The 20,811-nt window shown below is 36.4% G+C and overlaps 1 protein-coding gene across 1 annotated transcript in view; it reads left to right on the forward strand.

Moving 5' to 3' along the window:
• The window catches only part of Cntnap2 (contactin associated protein-like 2), a 2,241,333-nt gene that overhangs the window by 927,366 nt on the left and 1,293,156 nt on the right, over positions 1–20,811 (forward strand). The window contains exons 5-6 of the mRNA NM_001004357.2: positions 4,450–4,653; positions 13,741–13,925. Of these exons, the coding sequence (NP_001004357.2) occupies positions 4,450–4,653; positions 13,741–13,925 (389 nt within the window). The remainder of the gene's footprint in view (positions 1–4,449; positions 4,654–13,740; positions 13,926–20,811) is intronic.

Genomic DNA, 20,811 nt, shown 5'->3' on the forward strand with positions numbered 1-20,811 from the left:
CCACCTACACATACACAAGGAAGAAATCTGATAGAGCAGTAAGAATGAAAAATTGTTGATATTATTTCATAAAGTATATAAACATTTATAAATATTATCTCTTGACTTCGAAAAAATTTGATGATATACATTCATGTAAAAGTTGAAATTCTAGTCAAATTTCATCTTCTGTTTTTAAATTTTAGTTTTAGAAATGTAATTCAGACTCTTAAAGTAATTTTGTATTTATTTATTATAAACTATAGATAAACTTTCACACACAAATATTGTTGTATGTAACTATTATACACATAGTGTATAATCTGTATATAATATGCAATATTAAACATTCTCTAGTACATAAGATAACCCATGTTATCTTATACTTATGTTCTGGTTGAATACAAAAATTATGCTCATACATATTTGTAATTTATATGTAATGTGTAGATTGTGCCACACTTCAGATTAGATACATGAATAGCTTGGTAGATAAATGTATAAAATCTAGCCTATAAACAAACTATTATTCATTAAGAGTCCTGATTTCTCTTGACAAGGATTTACTTTCATATATATATATATATATATATATATATATATATATATATATATATATATATAATAAATTGCATAAAAGATTACCTATATGTGTGTGTAATTGTGTAACAATGCACATGTTTTGATAGAAATATATAGAAGGTATTTGATAATAACCAAGTACTCACAGGATTAAAAAAATCCAGAAAAATCTTATACAAATTCAGAGAGTATAAATCCAACAGCTCATAACAAAACAAGAACGGCCTCATCGCACGCAGATTTGATGAGTTGGGCACAATCCCAGTTCCCTGAGTTATTGTTAGAAGCAAAATTGTGGAAACACTGTGATTTGGCATTCACTTTTGAATAGTCATTATTGTTGTTCAAATGGCTTAAACAGTTCAACCACACATATTTAATCACTGCAGAGAAATCTTAATTTTAGGGAGTGATAAGTAATCAGAATCATAGAAAAAAAGTAGCTTGTCCTAAAATAAGCACAACATATTATTAGACGTCAAGTGAAATTTTAATGCATTTTTCATAGGAAATAGAACTAATCTGTGGTGGATGTTATTTGCATTATTATGAAATATTCCGCTCTTTTAAAGGAGTATGATAGGTGTTTAATTATAAATTATATTACACAGAAAATTTCAGGGAGTGTTCTAATTTCCAAACTACCTTTCTACAGGCAACCACAAGAGAATGTGTGGATATTTCAAAAAATTGTAAGCTATGCATAGAGGAACAGATTTGACTTTGTAATGGAGGTCTGGCTTATAGGTCATTTTATGTTTTCAGCCCACCACTAAGGAATTTATCATGAGTAAAATGAGGGTGGACAATGGGAAAAAACTTTTCTTCATGATTTTTATCAATTCTATAGGACTGTCTAAAGGCAATAAACCACACCCATTCTCTCTGTCACACTGCCCCATTGTGCTAAGTGTTAGGCAGGAACACATTTGCACAAATCACTATTTTGTTCCAGGCCCTGTTTGGAGAATTCTATTTATATGAACATATAAAGGCAAAGATTTCTGGCCTCTAACTAGGTGAAAGGGACATTTTCTTCCTGAGATCTGAATGAGAGGCATTATATGTCACAATTAATATATATAGAAGGCATATAAAACAACGATGGCTCTATTATTCAATTGTCACTGATAGGAAGCTGGTGGCAAAATTACTCTCCAGAGGTCATAACTAACTCCCTCCTCCTAGTTTTCATTTATCCACCTTTCAAGACAAAAAGGAATTTCTACCAACTGTGGGATTATAAATTCAACCTAAGTTCTGAAAATCGGGTACTGTTTTTTTTACCTTTACCCTTCATCATGGATGATGAAGATATTGCCACTGGAATTTTCAGCTATGACAGTATGGATGATTAAGCTCTAGTCTAATTGGCTTTGCAGTGTGAGCAGAAGCCAGGACTTAATGATTGTTTCCCCCAGCCTCTGAATTAAAATAAACCCCTGTGATTCACAGTCACCAAGAACAGGAGTCTGATGATTATGAAAGCCTTTTTATGGGCAACAGCAGCGCTGATTATAGGAAAACTGAAAGTACAAGATTAACTTTAGCTCTTGGAACTTTCAACTAATTAACATGCCTTTAAGAATTTATTTGCATGTGAAATGGATGTGTTTGAATGTGCTGATGTATGTGCATGTGTGTGCTTGTGCCTATGAAAGCCAGAGGCCGAAGTCACGTATCTTCCTAAGTCACTTTCTTATGTTTTTGAGACAGGATGTCACTGAGCCTGGACTTTGCAGGCTCACCAGTCAGCTCTGAGGCCTGTTCTGTCTCTTCCCCCCATCCTATGCTGAAATCATGAACTTGCCTTACCACAGCTGACTTTTTATGTGCTTGGATAATCAAGCACTTTACCAAATGAGACATCTCCTTAAACCCTTACTGAACTTTTAAAAACTCTGATTTAAAGGCAGAGATTTGAGATCATCACCTCAGTATTTCTAAAGCATGTGAAAGCTATTGATGGCTTTATGGAAAACAGATGTTTAAGCCTTACATAATCTTACAAACAATTGCTGCAATTCACTTTGCAGAGAACAAATGCTAGGCTTACCAGGTGGTACTCAGAGGGGGCTGGATGTCAATGGTATCCCTCAGCCCTTCTTCTACCACATTGAGGACATAGCTGAAGGGATGGATCACTTTCCTTACTAGGCAAACAAAGCTGCTCCCTGTGGTGCTGGGACTAAGTACATGTCAGAAAACCAGAATATGAAATGAGGAAACATTTCTCCAATGAGTTCTCAACTCCCTGTTATTTTCCCCACTGTCTTCCTGTGGGAGGATTTTACAGAGAACTCTCATAAGCCCGAAGACGAAGACTGGCTTTGTACAGAACTATGATTTTCAGGTACTAGAACAATCCAGTTTGAATAAATTTTCTATAATTTCAAAATTAAAAGGTAAGAGATAAGGGACTTTGAAAATATCTTCACAATACATATTTAAAAATATCAATGCCCTTGTTAGCTAAAGAAATATTTGATCTACATTTTAATCATTCTCATGAAAACCATTCCATTACCTGGGATCTCATTGCCCAGGGAAGGGCAATACATCTCAATACCTCACTCTCTCTCTCTCTCTCTCTCTCTCTCTCTCTCTCTCTCTCACACACACACACACACACACACACACACTGCTGAACAACTAGTTAAATGACTATGTAAATGAGTAGCAATGATGAAGCAAAGAAAACACATCATCTGCACAGTCACTTCTGAAATTTTTAATGTGATCCCTTACATTTAAGTCGGAGCTACTCAAGCCACAGTAACGTCAGATATTTGTTTGTCCACCTCAGAAATGGTAACAGAGGACATGTTGGGAAAAGGTACCTAAAATTCAATTAGTTACAAACCCCAAATCTATCAAAAATTTATTGAAAATATAGAAGAATGTGGGTATTATGTAAAATCAGTATACCACACAATATTTTTTTCAAGTTTCTGTATACTTATATGTAACAGTGAGGCCAATTTTAAATTAATACACGTGTGTGTGTGTATTGTGTGTGTGTATTGTGTATATATATAATATATAGTTACATATATATATTAAATTGCAAGGAACTATCTTCTATAAAGAAGAAATATTAAATCTCATAATCTCTTAGACCTATTCATTTTTCATAAAGAGTATAAGAGCCAGAGGTGGGGGAAAGGTGACTACAAGGTTATAGTGTCTTATGGACCCAGTAAAGAAGATGAAGATATTTGATTCCTAGAAGTTGGGACATCATGGCAAAACTTGCGCAAGCCAGACCAAATCCCAGCATGGAGAGGGAAGCTTGGCAAACAACCCCACCCATACTGTGGAGCTATTGGCAGTCAGCTGCAGGGAAAGGAAGAGACAGTTTTCTGTAAGCATGTAGCCTCTGGTAAATTGACAGCTCACCAGTGGAAGATGACACATCCAAGAATATTTAGGCAATACAAATTAGTCTTATGAAAAAAAAAAATAGAGTGACACAAATTGTATGGGTAGGGAGTAGGAATGGACCTAGAAAGAATCTGGAAATATGGTGAGCATTATCAATGAACATCATATGAAACTGCCAAAGAACTAATTACCTTTTACTCTTTTACAATAAATTATGCATTTCAATGTTGAAATTTGAATCATATTCATATTAACTGAATTTGTATTGTTAATATCATAATCAAAGTAAAATTGCATATTTGTAGATATGGTCATTTGTATCATTCATGTACTCTGGTATATTCAGTTGGAGGCATATGATAAATTAAAAGAAAGAAAAAGCACTAAAATCTATACTTTTCAGGAAAATACTCTTTCAACTCCCATTGTCTTAATTAGGCATTGTGGAAAGTGTATGTTCATCAAAAGCAACAAGACTAATACATTGTTTCTTTCTCCTCTCAGGGGCTGACGTTATCAACTTTGATGGCCACGGTGTGTTACCATATCGATTCAGAAACAAGAAGATGAAAACACTCAAAGATGTTATTGCTTTGAAATTTAAGACCTCTGAAAGTGAAGGAGTACTTTTGCATGGTGAAGGACAGCAAGGGGATTACATTACTTTGGAACTGAAAAAAGCAAAGCTGGTCCTCAGTTTAAATCTAGGTTTGTTGCAACTCTCTATTATTTTCCACATCATTAAAATATTTGTAAAGAAGGGGCAGAAGTGATGACTCAGCAGTTGAGAGCACTGCCTGCTCTTGCAAAGGACTTAGGCTCAATTCCCAGCACCAAATGATAGCTCGCAAGTGTCAACCATAGAATTGGAGTTCCATGAGATCTAATGACCTTTTCTGACCTTTATGACCAGCAGACATGTACATGGTACACTTAAATACAGGCAGGCAAATCATTCATACATGTAACATGAACAAATAAATAAATTGAAAGCATTTTAAATGTTACATAACCCTTTAAAACAATAATTTTAACATCTCATTTTATATTGCCAATTCCGTTTTCATCTATGCTACAGATTATCTATTTGTATACCTATTTCTCTTAGTTACCTTTTTTATCATTGTGAAAAACTTCTTAACAGAGAAAAGCTGCTATCGCTTCATGTTGCATAATTCTCAATCTATAGTCACTGGATCATAGCTCTGGATTGTGTTAAGGTAGAACAGCAGGGAGGGCATGGCAGAACAAAGATGATCATGGGGGCCAAGAAATAGAAAGAATAGAAGATAGTCACGAGATAGACACTTCAGCAACCTGTTTACTATGAGCATTTTCTTTCAACCGAGATCTAACCCCTAGTGCCTATCATATCTCAATAGCAATAGAAAATCATTATTTCATCAGTGGATTGACTGATCCATCCATGAAGTTGAAACAATCACCATCCAATCACTTTTCTAAACCTCACCAGCCTGGATCAAGGTTTTAAACATTGAATCCTTGTGAACACTTTATATTCAACCCATAGCACTATTGATTCAATACAAAGTTTGTTGCAACACTTGCACTATGTTCAGTGTTATGGTAGCTGGTAGTGTACTTAGGAGGACAGAAAAACATGGTCTCATTAAGTTTTAGGTTTGCCTTATCTGGTATCAATGGGAGGGGAGACCCTTAGTCCTGTGGATGCTTGATGTACCAGCATAGCAGAAAGGTAAAATGGTGAGGCAGGAATGGGTTGGTGGGTGGAAGATCACCCTCTTAGAGCCAAAGGGGAGGTGTGATAGGATGGCAGTTTGAGGAATGGAGACTGAGAAGAGGGACAACATTTGAAATGTAAATAATTTTAATAACCAATATCTTAAAAATGTTTGTGAACTGCCCTGGTGAAATAAAAATATTACTTCAAAACATAAGTTTTAGGAAGTCAGTTTAATAAGTGGCTATTATATGGTGCTCAGGTTGAAATGCTACCTGGAGAATCAATAGAACCAATATCAGGATGTATAATGAATGAAAATCATTTCTTAGAAAACACACACACACACACACACACACACACACACACACACACACACACACACAATGTCCAGGATAAAATTTAAGTGTTGCAAAAAATGAGGCCATGAAATAAGACAAGACAGTATGGAGAGAGTCCATTGCAGAAAAAGACCTCACATGTCTATGAGCAAAACTACAAGAGCCTCAAGCACATAGGCAAGTACAGATACTCTGGTTTTTCTTAGAAGGAGGAACAAAATACCTATGAGAGGAGAAACCAAGACAAAGTGTGGAGCAAAGACTGTAGGAAAGGCCATCCTGAGACTGCCCTATCTAGGGATGCAAACCACATAAAGGGGAAACTTTCCTGAGCAGACACCAAAAGCTTATGCTCTAAAATCAAGAATTGACAAGTGGGACCTCATAAAATTACAACGCTTCTATAAGGCAAAGTACACTGTCAATAGGACAAAATAGCAACCAACAGATTCAAAAAACAAACAAACAAACAAACAAACTTTACCAACCCTACATCTGATACAGGGCTAATATTCAATAATACAAAGAACTCAAGAAGTTAGAATCCAGAGAACCAAGTAACACTATTAAAAATGGGGTACAGAGCTAAACAAAAATTTCTCACCTAAAGAAATGTTCAGCATCTTCAGTCATCAGGGAAATGAAAATCAAAACAACCATGAGATTCCACCTCACACCAGTCAAAATGGCTAAGATCAAAAACTCAGGTGACAGCAGATGCTGGTGAAGATGTGGAAGAAAGAGGAACACTCCTCCACTGCTGGTGGGACTGCAAGTTGGTACACCCACTCTGGAAATCAGTTTGGCGGTTCTTCAGAAAATTGGACATAGTACTACCAGAGGACTCAGCTATACCACTTCTGGGAATATACACAGAAGATATTCCAACATGTTCCACTATGTTCATAGCAGCCTTATTTATAATAGCCAGAAGCTGGAAAGAACACAGATGTCCCTCAACAGGGGATTGGATAGAGAAAATGTGGGACATTTACACAATGGAATACTACTCAGCTATTAAAAACAATGAATTCATGAAATACTTAGCAGATGGAGGGAACTAGAAAATATCATCCTGAGTGAGATAACCCAATCACAAAAGAACACACATGGTATATACTCACTGATAAGTGGATATTAGTCCAGAATCTCAGAATACCCAAGATACAATTCAGAGACCAAATGAAGCTCAAGAAGAAGGAAGACCAAAGTAAGGATACTCTGGTTCTTCTTAGAAAGGGGAACAAAATACCTATGAGAGGAGATATGGAGACAAAGTGTGGAGCAGAGACTGAAGAAAAGGCCATCCTGAGACTGCCCCACCTGGGAATGCATACCACATACAAACACCAAGCCCAGACACTATTATGGATGCCACCAAGCGCTTACTGAGAGGAGCCTGACATAGCTGTCTCCTGAGAGGCTCTGACAGTACCTGACAAATAAGATGTGGATCTTCTCAGCCAACCATTGGACTGACCACAAGGTCACCAATGGAGGAGCTAGAGATAGGACAGAAGGAGCTGAAGGAGCTTTCAGCCCTATAGGAGGAACAAGAATATGAACCAACCAGTACTTCCAGAGCTCCCAGGGGAAAAGCCACCAATCAAAAAGTACACATGAAGGGACCCATGGCTCCAGTTGCATATGCAGTAGACGATGACCTTGTTGCACATCAATGGGAGGGGAGGCCCTTGGTCCTGAGAATGCTTGATGCCCCAGTGTAGGGAAATGCCAGGACAGGGAAGCAGGAGTGGGTGGGTTGGTGAGCAGGGAGAAGGGGGATGGGATAGGGGGTTTTCAGAGGGGAAACCATAAAAAAGACAACATTTGAAATGTAAATAAAGAAAATATCTAATAAAAAGAAAAGCAAAGAAAATTCAAGTGTGGTGGATACATGCAGTGTATTACTGAAAACACAAGATAAATTCCAGGAGACATTCAGTCTTTAGGATACTGCATGTCCTTCATATTAAGAATGAGGAGCCAGTGAATGCTTACCTTGTATGTACACTGAGACTCTCATGAGAAGTGCTGCCTAGACCAATTTGTGAGTCCAACAAGACATATTCGTGGCCAGGGATGATGATGACATTGTTGAAAAATGTCAGGGGAGATGAAAAGCAATACATCTGAGAAATTATTTTAGTGGTAAATTCAGCATGGCTTGTGATGGGCTCTGTATGAAGCAAGAAGATAATATACACAAAACATGCTTCCTGGGATTTAGGCTTGTTCACTAAAGAACTTAGTGTCAAATATAAAATTAAAAAAGGGCAGAAGTAACTACAGTGATTAATAGCAAGACAGAACATGTGCCCTGGTTATTGTGTAAACAAAGGGTGCTTATATCCAAAATGAAGAGAACATTCTTATTGACATGTTTTATAAGTGAAGAGTAAAAGATGTGAAAATAAATATTTGAACTTATCCCAACTACTAAACATATCTGAGATTGATAAATTGCTTTTAAAAATGTACACATCAATGGAATCAGAATTCCAGATTGCACAAAGCAACAACTAAAACACACTCGTGAAATGCATCACCAGAGAAAGGCCAAAAAATGAAGACTGACACAATCAAGAAAGACTTGACCAACTAGGCTTCTCCATCCTACATTATTTTGAGCATCTGAGCATTCCTGAGCATGGCTTGAGTTCTCTGTGTTAATTTATTTGTCAAATCTAGAAATATAAATTTAATTAGGGTTTTTATATGCAATAAGACACTGCCATAAAAATATACCTTTGACTATGTAACATCCACATTCAAAAGACAAAATGACGAAAATGAGAATCACATACTTATACAAAAATATTGTTTTTTCACATTAAAATAAAGTGCATGTGAAGCTGAGGAATATGTAAATGTTATATATACAATTTGAATGTCATTCATAAAAATCCAATCACATCACTCCATAACAGTTCCAAGCTGCAAAAAGAAAATGCACGCATTGGAAATAAAAGACAGCACAGAATAGAAAATTAAACACTAAAGATACAAAATACTCAATCACATCAGCTCTATGAATAGCAAACACTAAAATGGAAAATAATATCTTTTGTAAAATTAGTGTATCTTTTCAGAGTTTATGTGTAAGTGACAAATGATCATTTTTACTATTCTGCTAATAAAGACATTTAGGCTATATTTATCTTACAACATAACTTCAGACATTTGAAGTAGTTAACATATTATTATTATTATTATTATTATTATTATTATTATTATTATTAAATCTTGGTTTACAGTCCAGTCATTATCCCACACACAGTCTACCCTCTGACAATTCTGCACCCCATTCCTCCTCCCCTGTCTTCAAGAGGATGTTTTCATACCCACCCCCATCCTAACAGACCTCCCCACTCCCTGGGGCTTCATGTCTCTCAAGGGTTAGGTTCTCTTCTCTCACTGATGCCAGACCATGCAGTCTTCTGCTGTGTATGTGTTGGGAGCCTAATATCAGCTAGTGTATGTTGCCTGTTTGGTGGCTTAGTGTCTGAGAGATCTTGAGGTTCCAGGTTAGTTGAATCTGTTGATCATCTTATGTGGTTGCCTTCCTCCTCAGTTTCTTTCAGTCTTTCCCTTATTCAATCACAAGGGTCCCCAGCTTCTGTCCATTGATTGGATGTATCTGCATCTGACACATTCAGCAGCTTGTTGGGCCTCTCACAGAGGGCAACCATGCTAGGCTCCTGTCTGTCAACACACCATAACATCAGTAATAGTGTTAGGCCTTGAAGCCAGCCCTTGAGCTGGATCCCAATTTGGGCCAGACACTGGACATCCTTTCCCCCAGTCTCTTCTCCATTTTGTCCCTGCATTTCTTTTAGACAGGGACAATTCTGGGTCAGAGTTTTTGACTGTGGGACAGGAACTCCATCCCTCCTCTTGAGGCCCTGTCTTTATACTGGAAGTGAACTCTACAAGTTCCCTCTCCTCACTGTTGGGCATTTTATTTAAGGTCCCTTCCTTTGAGCCCTGAGCTCACCTTCCAGGTCTCTGGTACATTCTAGAAACCCTGCTCCCCACATCCTATCTCCCAAGGTTACCTCTTTCCATTCTTTATAATGGCCTTCAGGGAATCTTTCCTGTTCCTCTCCCCAATACCTGAACATATTCCCCTATGTTATTAAATGTATGTTATTAAAAGACATTTAGAGTATACAAAATATAATTAGCCATCATGCCACTTTGAGTGATGGGGAGCCAGAACTTCTGGCCTTAACATCCCAATGAACACTGAGCCCTGCTTGTCATGCCACGGGGAGATGAGCATGGGCATCAGAAATATGCTGTATTGCCAGACCTGTCTCTTGATGCACAGAGAAACATAAATTCAAAATACTAGATAATTTATCTAGGACAATGGGTGGATTGGCACTTCTGTAAAAGCAAACAAACAAAAAGTTTTGTTTACTCTAGTCAATTTGATGTTGAGACCAATTGAAAAAGCAAGTAGTGTCTTTGGTGCTGTGGTGAATGAAGTCTGCCAGTGAACTTAGCTCCCTGTCAGGAGACTAATGAATGTGGCAGTGAATGAGTCCTTATATAAGGATAGATGTCTGATCAAAATGACCATGCAGTGATCCTTCAGTGCTGGAGAGAAGAAACATATGACAAATGCATAAAATCCAGTGAAGAATGAACACCAAACCCTCAAATAAATCAATGTGAAGTAACTCTTCCAGCATGGATAGAAGATTTGAAATAGCATTCAGTAACATCAATGAAAAAGAGACTATTCTCAACACTGCAATTGGAAGACAATTTCTCTACCATCCTAGAGATGGCAGATGAACACAATGAATGTCTGCTTTTTTTGTTTTGTTTTGTTTTAAATAAGACTGAAAATTTATTCAGAACATGTAATAAATTGCAACTCAAATTACAAATTTATTAAAGATGATAGACATAGACACTGCAACATTCAAGCAAAATATAACCATTTTAAATGGCTATTTTAAAAACTCATTTTTTATATTATTCATTATTCTCATATTTACATTTTTCTTTTTTAAATTTTATTTTATTTTTAATTTGTTTTTTACACTCCATATTCCAGTCCCTGCTTTTCCTCATCCACCCTCCACTCACAAAAAGGGATCTATCATGACTGCCCTCTGAAAGACCCAACAAGCAGCTGAAAGAGTCAGATGCAGATATTTGCACTCAACCAATGGACAGAAGCAGCTGACCCCTGTTGTAGAATTAGGGAAAGTTGAAAGAAGGTGAGAAGAAGGGCAATCCTGTAGGAGGACCAGCAGTCTCAATTAATCTGGACCCTCGAGATCTCTCAAACACTGGACCACCAAACAGACAGCTTATAACAGCTGATAAGGGGCCCCCAACACACATACAGTAGAGGACTTCTGGGTCTGTGTTCATTCAGAGATGATGCACCTAACCCTCAAGAGACTGGAGGCCCCAGGGAGTTTAGAGATCAGGTGGGGTGGGGGTGTGGGCATCTACGTGTGGGATATGGAGCATGTCAGTTTTATAATGTCTTCAAGTAGATATTAAACAGGCCCTAAGTGCTGGTAGTCAGTCTATGAGATTAACTATGCTAAAAGTTGCAATAACAGTTGTACATCTCAGGATAACTAGGTTATTTTAAGTCTCTATCAGCAGTTCTCAGGCTGCAGATCCCTTTGGGGGTAGAATGACCCTTTTAGAGAAGTCACCTAAGATTGATGGAAAGCACAGATATTTACATTACAATTCATAACAATAGTAAAATTACAGTTATAAAGTGACAACAAGATAATCTTATTGTTGGGTGTAACCACAACAAGAGGAACTTTATTACATGGTAGCAGCATTAGGAAAGTTGAGAAATACTGCTCTATGTAGTTCATCAACTCACTTATATCCATCCCTAGATGTTGGTCAAAATACTTAATAATCATCTCATTGTAAAAGCCTGGGAGTACAGGAAGGTATGTGTTGTTCAGAGTCAGGTGAGTGATGATGTTATCTTGATTTTAGAATGAACTGCAAATGGCATGTGCTTTTATCCAGTGAAGGAGCCACATTGTAGCATAGTAAGAAGCAAATAGCCTCCTCCTGTATAATGACTACTATATCAAAGGTTTCACATTAAATATATATACCTGAATATGTATATAGCATATATGCATTATTAAATAGTTGTATATGGAAAAACACCTGCATGAAAAAAGATTAAATTATTTTTAGTGGAGGAATAATTTGCATTTTGTTTTACTTATTTATTCTCCATAATATTCTTTATCTGTAATCATGAAGAGGTATTTGTTTTGAGACTCAGTGGAGGGCAGAAAGCTATATTTAGTACATGGCCCTTTAGAATGGAAGGGAAGAGCTCAAAGGTGGAATCAGAACCCAAATAAAAACATTTATAAAATATCTGTGAACCTGTGTGTATATGCATACCATGTGTCTAAAGAGGATATTTTTTTAAATTTTATTTTCTTAAGTTTGCATTACATAAATACACGCAGAGGAACATATGCATGTCACAGTGTGTTAATGTGTGAAGGTCAGAGGACAGCCTGCAGAAGTCTAATCTTTTCTACTACAACATGGGTCCTGGGAATTCAACTATGTCAGCAGGACAGCAAGTATCCACTTTATCCACTGAGCTATATTTCCAACCCAAGATTTTTTTTTTCAGAGCTGTTTTCATTTTACTTTTCTCTAATAAAACATGTGGAGAAACCTTTGAATATCAACTGTGGCTTATAGAGATTACCTTTGTGGAACACTTCACTTATTCTAAGATCTCACCAAAAACGATTTCACTACCATTTCACTTCCAAAGTTTAACTAGTGGATTGAGATTTATGACAGCAGTAGAAATATATCTACTCAAATATCTACTGCCACTCTTCAGTTTCCTCTGTCATTAGCGGGCGTCTGCCTTGCTTCTCAGACTCTGTGTGGGTGTTTCGAGCAATAAAACTCAGAACGGTCTTCTACTTAAAGTTGTTTCTTTTTATTTCTTCTCTTGTCTTTCTGGTCTCTCACAGTAGAGATGAGCACATTCAGGCATGTAGGCACACATGCAGGTACACAGATATACTTACATAGATAACCCTACACGTGACTACACAAACACATGCACACATGCAAACACACATATAACCATGTATGCATGCCTTCACACACACATACTTACACATATACACAAACACACACATGTGATAACATGAATACGTGCAAATGAAAACACACATATAACCATGGATGCATGCCTACACACATGCAAACATATACATACACACATATACATGTGAATGCACATACGTGAATACACACACACACATCATTATCACCCATATACTTTGATTTCATCACCATTTATGAGGAAAATAAGAATTATTTTCTACTGTCAGCAGCCAGACTTGGAGCAGTGACCAGATTGTCTCCATCTGAACATCAAACTGATGGTTGCAAGGTCAGATCTCAAGCCCTCAGGCAACTGAGCCCATGTGACAATGACCTGATAACTTCTCATACCCACTAAAACCTTAACAAAAATTGCAGCACTGTCCAAAATGTTTGCATTTACTTTTTAAAAGAACAGGCTTCTCCTCACTGTTAACAGTTTTTATTTATATCCACTGTAAAAATCCTGGCCTACACTAACTTCAATAGACAACTCTTCACTTTTATATTCACTTCACATCATAGGAGAATATCTGCCCCCATGTGCAGTGGTCTGTGTAGTTAACAACTCATTTCTGTTTTGTTCTCACTACTCAGGAAGCAACCAGCTTGGCCCCATCTATGGCCACACATCTGTGACATCTGGGAGCCTGCTGGATGATCACCACTGGCACTCTGTACTCATTGAGCGCCAGGGACGCAGCATTAACTTGACCCTGGACAGGAGCATGCAGCATTTTCGCACCAATGGAGAGTTTGACTACCTGGACTTGGACTATGAGGTAGGATTATAATGGAGGACAGAATTCATACTCTACTGTTGCTTTACTGTTAATTACATCCTTCTTCCTTCCTTCTTTATAAAAAGGAACTATCACTTAATCTAATTCACTTAACAAATTTTATATGTAATTGTAGGAATATATATGCCTTTAATTGTTAATATTTTCCTTTTATTGAAAAGGGATTTTTTTTCTCACACAATATATCTTGATTATAGTTTCCTCCACTTCTGCTCTTTCCAGTTCCTCTCCACATTCTTCCACACCCTTTCTCTTTTTCATTAGAAAACAGTGTTCTAAGGAATAATAATCAATAAAACAAAGCAAACACAGACACATCAGAATAGGACAAAACAAACAGAAGTAAAAGAGTCAGGTGGGGCTAGAAACAGATAAAGATTCAGAGACCCATTCATTTGCACAGAAAATGGAAACTCATAAAACATGCAACAGAGAACCTATAGAGTAAGAGAGAGAGAGACAGACAGACAGAGAGAGAGATATGCATATATGAACAAATAAAACAAATTAAAAATAACATTTAAAATATGAAAGATATCCCTGACACGACATTATGAGAAAAGGAGCCTCTAAAGATACTGTTCAGTTAATTTTAAGTTGTACATCTACTGGTGGGCACAGAGTGTACCCTTAAAGATAGTTTGTTTCCCCAGTAAGACTCCTTTACAAAAAAACTAAATTTTCTTTTGCAAGTGGTCATTAATTGGAAACAGTTTTTGGACTAGGGATGGGAACATGTTTCCACTTCTGTTTTCCTAGCTAGGGCCCTATTTGGTGCAGACTCTGAGCATACTGCCAAAGACTCAGTAATTTCACATGTGTATTGATCCTATTGGGTTTAGAAGATCTTGTTTTCTTGCTGTCCTCCATCCCTCTAGACTGTTCTACAGTCTCTTTACAAGTATACTCGACAGAGTTAATTGCTTCACCCTGACCTCCAGCTATTAAAAGTCCACAGCTCCTTCCAACTCTAACACCCGAAGTATCAGGCTTTCTACATGAATTTCCTACTCTCAACCATTACAACTTGTTATAACTTACGACATCTATTACTCATGAGAATATACAGTATTCTATATATGGAAGGTTCATTCATTTTTGTAGTATAATGAAAAAATGTCATTCTAGCTTATATCATTATTTATAAATTAATGATTATAGATTGGTCTTTAAGTAAACTCTTGTTTTTCCAGACATCTTTGTCATAAAAGAAATAAAGTAGAACAAGGAATATTTTACTTTTTAATTTCTATGTAGTGAGGCAGTTTTAAAATATTCTGACTCAGTGAGAACCCTAAATTAAATTTTGGAAGTCTACATAGTGGAATAAGAATATGGATTGTTGCTAGTTGTACTCTAACCCTCACAACATAATAGAGCATATGAATGCTACCCCACATAAATAAATACAATATATATATATATATATATATATATATATATATATATATATATATTGTACATAGTAATATATAGTATATTTCAAGAGTATGCCCTTGAAATAAAATGGATCACCTAAGTGTTTAATATATACATATGTTACAATTTTATAACATTCAAGTTGATATATTAGGTTCTATATAAATAATCAGAGTAATTCAACATATACTATCACATCTGTTAATAGTATATAGGGGTAAAGCCTTTGTAGTGTTATGTGTAATTGGTGTAGAAAGCACTACATTTTCAGAGCAGGATCCAAGCAAAATAAAAAACAAGACATCTTACTTAGCTCAAGGCTCCAAATTTTCTTAGTTCATTGAACTAATAATGATATAATAATCTTCCAAAGTATTCCAGAGCTAGTTTCTCAAATAACTAAAAATTTATGTCCTGAAACTTTGATAGCTATTTAAAAGTACAAATAAAAATCCCATATTGTAAAATACTATTGAGTTAAGGAAGAAAATAAGAGTACTTTAATTCTTTTTCAGATTCAGGGTCTATTTGATACTGTCATTTTTTTTTTCTTGTCATTTGTTGTATTTTATATTTTGCCACCAGCTTCAACACATCAGAAACTCATGAGTCTGAACAAGGCAAGACCTAATATTAGATTGTCAAACTCCATGAGTAGTGTTTCACATAGTACCCAAGATATACCAAGTGTTATAAGTTTTGTGAAGATTTTATGTATATTGGGATACAGTCTAAGACTGTTTCAAACATTTGTGTTCATTGACATCTATATTTTAGAAAGCAGAAATCCATGAGCATTGTGTGTATATGTGTGTTTATATATGTATGTCTGTGTTACTTAACAATTATAACTAGATTTAATAGTGAAGAATATGTACACCATAAAATATGGGTAAAAAGTCTGACTTGATAGCTATGGTATATATTTTTATAAGTCAATGGAGACTTATTAACATAAAAATATAAGCTTAAGGCTAAATTACTTTCTCCAAAAATATTCATCCCCAAATGATTATTAAAAGAAGCCATGAATTTGAAAGAGATCAAGTGGAATACATAAGAGGGTTTGGAGGCAGGAAACAGAAGGGAGAATTGATGTAATTATATTATCATCTCAAAACTAAAATAATTCTTTTTAAGGTTTGAAAAGTGAAAGTCTAAGAAATTTTTATCTCCTGCAAGTTGATTCCACATCTCTTGTGACTTACTGCTCTAGTGTATGAGAGAACTTGCAAATGAATTATTCATCTTATATTAATAAACTTTGAAGTATCACAGAGTAGGGAGGCATCCTGAAGCCTTAGCCATAGGCAAACATAATTCCAATTTTCAAAAACCATAATTAAAGATTTGGGGTCACAGACCCTATTGAGTTTGTGGTGAAATCTGTGCATATTCATGCACACACAACATATTCCACAGGAGCACAATGAATCTAGAATTTTACAGTGTGTCAAAGCCTTCTGTACTCATCACAATCCTTTGTTTGGGAGTCTTAGTTATTGATCTGGATGAGTGTGACAGATCTATCAGAAAATGTAATAGGGGAAAATTCAAATGCACTGAAAATGATGAGCTAGTTGATAAGCTGGTACCCGGTAACTCTCATCTTGGGAACAACAATTATTACAATGGGTATCACAGCAAAGGCAGTTGTGTTTCCATTTGTATTTTATACTACATAGTAATTATAGTCTCTTTTGTGTTCTTTAAATAAATCTAGGTCATATTTAATAGTCAGTATAAGAACAGTTGTTCATACTTCCTTGATGTAAGAATATAGTAGGTAGACTCCTATTACACTGGCTGGTAATATTAACTTCAAATTTAACATAATTTACATTTTGTGCAAGTCATATTGAGTCTATAAAAGAGATAGTCCTCTCATGTTCACAAAGACCATGTCCTTTCCCCTTAAACTATTTGACTTTCGTTCTTGCAGATTGGTCTGAAACAAAGGACAGTAAGGCTTAGTATGGGAAGACTCAAGAGGCTCTTGCTAGAGTGGAAAAGGGGGGAATGCACTAGTTTGATATTTTAACTCTCATAGTGTAAACACCTTACTATGGTAACTTCATGCTATCAATTGGATTTTAAGGGTGTGGCTTCTAAAAAGATGCCCACTGTCACACCATTACAAAACAAAGTACTTGTGTTGGATAGGTGTTGTATAAATAACCTAAGAATATATATCATAGTAAGTGTTGAGATTATTTCAAAGTAGATATTAACATTCTCTTTATATAGTTTAATTCAAATGCTCTCATACTTGTGTTTCAATAATGGTTCTATTTAATACACGTCCTGATGAACCAACTAATACAAGCTGGATCCAAGAGAACATTGTTGGGTTAGACTGAATACACATGTTCCCATTCTTATCAGTGCACATCAGCAAAAGAGATGTGATGTATAGCTTTGCACCTTTGACATGGCTCAGTGTTGACATTACCACTGTGTATAAAAGTAGCCCCAAAATTTTCCCTGTCTCTTCTTCTCTGTAGTGTTATTATATCATGAACTGGAGAGATCACTATTAGCAGTCAAACTGCTAACTAGATGGTACCCTGAGATGGAAGAAATATATATTTTGGTTTTTTTTCCAAGACAAAGAAACTGAAGGGTAGGGCAATAATCCATTGTTTGCCTCGATTCTGTTGTTTAATTAAATGCCACTTATAGCACTTTGCATGATAGACCATGGAAATAGAGAGTGACTCTCCCCAGTGGGTTTTTTTTTTTTCTTTTTGGCTTATAAATGGACTGTAGACAGAGAATATTAAAACTTTGCTCTTCAAAGGAGCTGAAAGCCTGGCTTCAAATCTGTTTTGACCCTCACAGGTTGTGTAACATGAGTAATTCATATCCCCTTAAAATAATAAGAAAATAAGATCATATTTCTTTTGAAATGATATGTTGAAACAACATATATATATATAAAGATAAATATGTATACAGATAAAAACATAGTTCTTTATATGTTTCCATAACAGATGAATGTTTATCTCTTTCACATGAAAGTATCCACTCTTTTTGGTTAGCTCTAGTTTCAAATGCCATTTCACTGCAGTTTCTTTTCCCTTGCATTACTTTTATACCTGTGGCAAATTACATCAAGAAGGACATCTATATCACGATATTCATTATGACCAGCAGGAAGGAAGATAGGTTTAAAGACTCTTTCTTGCCTCTTTTATTATCTTAGGGTGACATACATCCTACTAATGAAATACTTTAAAACCAAACAACTCCTATGGAAGTTGGTAAATGCTATATATGCTAACTTGGGTATGATACAGTTAACTGGAGAAAATTATTACCCTGTTTTTTAAAGAATGTCGAGAAAGCACAATAAAGGTGTCTGACAACATCTGCTATACTTTGCAAATACCGTGTAGTCAATTAAATGGTTAATAAATAAGGGCTTAAAGTGGTAATATTTTTACTAACACTACAGAAAGAAACTCCCAAACATAAATTTTAATCTAACTACTGCAAAAATGTTTTTTCACCATAATTTTAGAATACTTTAAAGTGCTATGATCCCACAACTTCATTTGAACAGTAGTATATGACTAGAAAATGTAAATGGCAAACTAATATGTAATTGATTCCATAAGAAAACTGGCTTAGAACTCACTTCCCTGCCAAGCATCCTCTAACCCTAGCTTGCAGTGCTTCATCACCATGCTTCCAAGAATTGGACATGGCTCCCTGGTTACTGAAAGAAGAAATTTATAGTGCATATGAATCAGCATCACGATGGTAAAACAAAGCTCCTGATTAAAGAAACCATGCGCACAGAGGAACGAATCTGTAATGTGAAGCATCTATAGCAACACATTTGAAATGTAGTGCTTTTATCAAAACAACCCTGAGATTCCATCTCACACCAGTCAGAATGGCTAAGATCAAAAATTCAGGTGACAGCAGATGCTGGCGAGGATGTGGAGAAAGAGGAACACTCCTCCATTGTTGGTGGGATTGCAAGCTTGTACAACCACTCTGGAAATCAGTCTGGCGGTTCCTCAGAAAATTGGACATAGTACTACCGGAGGATCCTGCAATATCTCTCCTGGGCATACATCCAGAAGATGTACCAACTGGTAAGAAGGACACATGCTCCACTAATAGGCTCATATCAGCCTTATTTATAATAGCCAGAAGCTGGAAAGATCCCAGATGCCCCTCAACAGAGGAATGGATACAGAAAATGTGGTACATTTACACAATGGAGTACTACTCAGCTATTAAAAAGAATGAATCTATGAAATTCCTAGGCAAATGGATGGACCCGGAGGGCATCATCCTGAGTGAGGTAACACAATCACAAAAGAACTCAAATGATATGTACTCACTGATAAGTGGATATTAGCCCAGAAATTTAGTATACCCAAGATATAAGATACAATTTGCAAAACACATGAAACTGAAGAAGAATGAATACCAAAGTGTGGACACTTTGCCCCTTCTTAGAATTGGAAACAATCTCCCATGGAAGGAGTTACAGAGACAAAGTTTGGAGCTGAGACAAAAGGATGGACCATCTAGAGACTGCCATATCCAGGGATCCATCCCATAATTAGCCTCCAAACGATGACACCATTGCATACACTAGCAAGCGTTGGCTAAAAGGACCCTGATATAGCTGTCTCTTGTGAGACTAGGCTGGGGCCTAGCAAACACAGAAATGGATGCTCACAGTCAGCTATTGGATGGAGCACAGGGCCCCCAATGGAGGAGCTAGAGAAAGTACCCAAGGAGCTAAAGAGATCTGCAACTCTGTAGGTGCAACAACATTATGAACTAACCAGTACCCCAGAGCTCTTGACTCTAGCTGCATATGTATCAAAAGATGGCCTAGTCTGCCATCACTGGAAAGAGAGGCCCATTGGACATGCAAACTTTATATGCCCTAGTACAGGGGAATGCCAGGGCCAAAAAACGGGAATGGGTGGGTAGGGAAGTGGGGGGGGAGGGTATGGGGGACTTTTGTGATAGCATTCTAAATGTAATTGAGGAAAATACATAATAATAAAAAATATTTTAAAAAAAGAAAAGAAATGTAGTGCTGCCAGCACCTGATACAGGAGGCAGTGGCAAAGTTTGGCAAGTAAAGATACTTGCTGGCAAGCCTGAGTAACAGAGGTATAACCCTGGGAACCATATGATGGAAGGAGAGAATCTATTCCACAAGTTGTCTTCTAACTCCTAAGTATGTCTCATGGCATTTCCATATGAACACACACAGACACACAAACACACTCATCCAATAATACTAATCATAAATTTCCAAAAGAAGAAAATATAAGTTACATTACTATGAACCCCTTAAGAGTAATCAACAAAAGGAACTGCACACAGCTACCCAGCATTTCATTTTAGCATTATAGTCACTGTAATCAGTATCAGGATCAACTTCATAAAACCTGGATAGGCTAGGTCA

This window comes from Mus musculus, chromosome 6 (genome assembly GCF_000001635.26).
Source record: "Mus musculus strain C57BL/6J chromosome 6, GRCm38.p6 C57BL/6J".
Lineage (NCBI taxonomy): Eukaryota > Metazoa > Chordata > Mammalia > Rodentia > Muridae > Mus > Mus musculus.